Source organism: Caenorhabditis briggsae, assembly GCF_000004555.2.
Source record: "Caenorhabditis briggsae AF16 supercontig from assembly CB4, cb25.NA_221, whole genome shotgun sequence".
In the NCBI taxonomy this organism is placed as follows: domain Eukaryota; kingdom Metazoa; phylum Nematoda; class Chromadorea; order Rhabditida; family Rhabditidae; genus Caenorhabditis; species Caenorhabditis briggsae.
Window position 1 is genome coordinate 11,044 of NW_025543294.1, and position 4,051 is coordinate 15,094.

General features: G+C 33.3%; 1 protein-coding gene across 1 annotated transcript; it reads left to right on the forward strand.

Moving 5' to 3' along the window:
• Nucleotides 1–1,213: 1,213 nt before the first annotated feature.
• CBG24783 lies at nucleotides 1,214–3,439 on the forward strand (the record flags this gene model as incomplete). The annotated part of the gene is made up of 3 exons (XM_045240935.1): nucleotides 1,214–1,221; nucleotides 2,790–2,904; nucleotides 3,350–3,439. 3 exons carry the CDS (start codon nucleotides 1,214–1,216, stop codon nucleotides 3,437–3,439), a joined length of 213 nt encoding a protein of 70 aa, XP_045091419.1.
• Nucleotides 3,440–4,051: the final 612 nt, after the last annotated feature.

Here is a 4,051-nt window from a genome sequence, read left to right on the forward strand (position 1 = left end):
TATATATCGGCGGGTATCAACCATTAGCATTTATTCTTTCCTCATGATGACTTGACTGAATAGCCGTCTAACATATTCTCGAGAGCTCTCCAGAAATCCTAAAAATCAATGGAATTTGGAGAGTTTCTCTCCTGTTGATTTTCCTGATCATTCTCCCTATTATATTTTTACTATTTTCTATAAATCCTTTGAATAGAAGGATTTCCTAATATTAATTGTTTCTGAGTCTTTATTCTAAAAAAGGTGAGTTTTTTCATCAATTTCTATGCTAAAAGTAGTAATTTTTGTTGGATAAGGCTAGAAATTTTGTTTTTTTTTCAAATTGAATCTGTGCAGTTTCTGGAAACATTGGCACATACAAGTCTTCTATCTCATTTGCATGAACCTGTACAAAACATTCCACAACTCCAAAAATCAGAAACATTTTGAAGAATAGACAATTTGAAATTTTGAAATTCTCAAGTTTCAAAAATCGAAAAATCGATTATCTAACGACCCTTTTCAGCCAATGGCACCGTGACTTTCCTGAAGACTCTTGTGAGAAAATTAGAAGGCAAAAACTTCCACAAAGGCAAGATCATTAATTGCCAAGCTGGTCGTGAGTTCACATATCGGGAGGTGTTTTTTCAAAACGGTTTATTTTCAGAGACTATTTCCACAGAGCTACTCCGGCGAGCTGTTGTCGACAATCACCGATCGTTTGAAACTTTAAAAGAAAAACGAGGCTGACAACGGAGATGTTCCTCAGGCAGTTAAAGCAGCGTCGGCAGCCCATTTCTTCTATCGTGGGCAATGTTCGAGACGCAAATATTGTAAGTAAACTTTTCATTCAATATATATACCTCCAGTTACAAACTATTAGTATTCATTCTCTCCTCGAAAGTACCGCCCATAAATTTTTTCTATCTAATAACTGGTTTTGGAGTATTTGTGACATCAGGTACCATCGTTATAGTCGCTCAGAACCGTAGAAAAAGCATTGCCTTTCAAATTTCAAAAGCTGTCAAATTTCAAATGGACTTTTCCCATAAGAAAAATTATCTATGCACAATGGAGTTCGTCAAGATTATGCTCATAAAACAATAGATGTAATTTGAATTGTGAATGAATAGCTGTAAAAAAATGTAGTATGTGAAGTGTGAATGCGAATCACTCTTCCTGTTACATTGTGATTCAACCCCACCTGGTTGGACACTTTCTGAAAACAATAAAAATGGGACTGTGAGTCTAAATGACACTGAAAATAACTGAATAGGTGAAGAGAGACCCTACAATAGTAGAACCCCACCTGGTTGGACCCTAAAGGCTCCTCCCCAAGTGGGGTATATATATATCGGCGGGTATCAACCATTAGCATTTATTCTCTCCTCATGACAACTTTACTGAATAGCCGTCTAACATTTCATCGAGAGCTCTCCAAAAAGCCTAAAAATGAATTGATTTTTGAGAGTCTCCTTTTGATTTTCCTGAATAGTCTCTAACCCCTATCAGCTATCTCCTATTATATTTTTACTATTTTCTATAAATCTTTCAAAAAAATAATTTCTCAATACAAAATGTGAGTTTTTTTTCAATTTCACAAACTTCGCCCTAAAGGCCTATAAATATAGCATTTTTTGTTGGATGAGGCTGAAAAACTCTATTTTTTTGTCAAGTTTACTTTGTGTTGTTTTAGGAAGTTCAGGTATTTGGTTGGTTACAAGTTTTTTATCTCATTCACATGAGTTTGTGCGAAAAATTCTCAACTCAAACAATGGGAGATACATTTTTGAAAAAGTTCTGAAAATGCAAACCGCCAACCAAGAAGAATTGTAATTTTATAATTTAAGTCTGGCGGTAATTTGGAAATTTTCAGGTTTCTGCGAGCTTTGCTCTAGCGCTTTTTAGAGAAATCTAATCTTTGCGTACATGTTAACAAAACGCATGGATTTCCGAAGATCCATTTGAAGAATTAAATTGCCCGATTGAAGACGTCAGGTCCGGAACTCGATGAGTGTCAATTTCTGAAGGACGTTTTTGTAGCTTATCGTTCGATCCAAAAATCATCTTCTGCACCACGTCGTCGTGAAATTGTGCTTTACAGTTGAATCAAAAATCTTCAGAAGTCGAAAAACGAGACATAAAGCCGTAAGTCGGAAATTCCTAATTCTAAAATTCTAAAGAAAAAGTTTCGCGATTTTTTTGCAAACATCTAACTTTAATACCTAGTACAAATTCTCAATTTTTTCAAAGCTAGGAAATTGCTTATTTCAAAAATGCATTTGAGATTTCGCTCAAAAAACTTTGAACCAAGTTGTGAACATTTATATAAAAAGACATTAAAAATTTTTAGATAGAGGCGTCCTATTGCTTAACACTCTTAAAATGAGCATAACTTGGCACTGAAAAATCTGATCTTGATGAATTTTATATTTTCAAAAACAGCACTTTTCTGCTTCAGAATGATATGTATTATCTCAATTTTGAATCGGAAACGAAAATTTTGGAGAGCTTGTTTCCAATTGTTTGTTTGTTACTATTTTTTCCAACAAAAAAAAATTCAAAATCAGATTTTGTATCCTTGCATGGAAAGAATATCAAAATCTAGCTAAAAATTCAACAGATCAACAAATTTTTGTCACAGAACGCTATATATTAAGTTATGGCGTTTTAAACAAGCGTGACTTTTTTCACAAAATTCAAATTTGAAATTGGCGTAATTTTGGCCGATATTCTTTGTTTTAAAACAATGTTCATTTTTTTTCGAAATGAACGTATATAAGAAATTCTAATTATCAATTATTTCTCAGAGATGTCCAACGATCAATCAAACTGAAGCCAATTGCCGAGCAGGATGCAGATGAGGTCATAACTGTGGAGACCACAATTGAGGTGAAAAAATTTGCCAAAGCACTCCGAGATAAGGTGAGCAATCTTTCCTGGAAAGAAACATTCAAAAATGACCTTTTTATTAAAATTTGAAAAATATTCAAAATTTAAAAAAATGATATGAATGTATATTTTTATGATTTTGAATTTTGAAATTTGAATTTTCAAGACAGTGAAAAAATATTTGAAATTACTTAAAAACTCCCTAAAATCACAAAAAATGTTATTTTTTATCATTTTAATTTTTCGCGTCCAAATAACCTAGTGGATTTTTTAAAGATGAATTTGTGCAAAAACGTTTCAACTCAAAAAACGTAGATACGTTTTGTGAAAAGTTTTGAATCCTTTAAGGCTCATCTCCTCTTCCGAAACGCTTGAAACAACTCGAGTGGTGAATGGAAAAGCCAAATGTGGGTTTTCCAGTTTTTAGTTTTTTTGAAAAATCTGAAATTTCGTTACCGGTCAAATTATAATTTTTCAGTTTCTTCCGAATTCTGTACAAAAGATTTCACAAAAAATCTTACTTGAACAAACACCGAAAAAAGAATCACAATGCTCCAGAAGTTTTTAAAATGAAAGAAGCAATCCGTTAGTTTTAAACAGTATCAAAACACAGAAATCGACTAAATTACAAATAAATGCGGAACTTGCCAGAAAAATCACTGCTCGACATCCAGCTTAAAGAAAAATTTGAAAGAGAAACACACAAATAATCCGAGACAATTTCCGGGTAAGACAATGAGTATCACTACAAATGAGCTCAATTATCTCAATTCCTATGCCAGATATGAAAAATTGCCAATTGATAAAATGTTTATCATAATATCAGTAAAATTTTATCAGTTGACAAGTTTTTCATATTTTTGACAGGAATCCAGATAATTGAGCTCAAACATTACTTCTTTCTTTCAGACAACTCCCAAATCCCACAGGCGCCAAGTTGAGCAAAATAGAGACGCTCAAATTGGCCAACGCGTATTTAAATTCGTTGAAAATGATGTTGAATGAGAAGGAGGACACTAAGTTCCAGCCAATGGTCACTGGACACAAAAAAAATCAAAATGGAGCCGACGGAGCCCAAAAGGATAAAGCAGGAAAACGTCAAAAGTATCGAAATGGAGATTTTGGAATACCAAGAGCGGGCAGAAGTCGTAGAATATGGAAATAGAAAGTTTTATGAGAA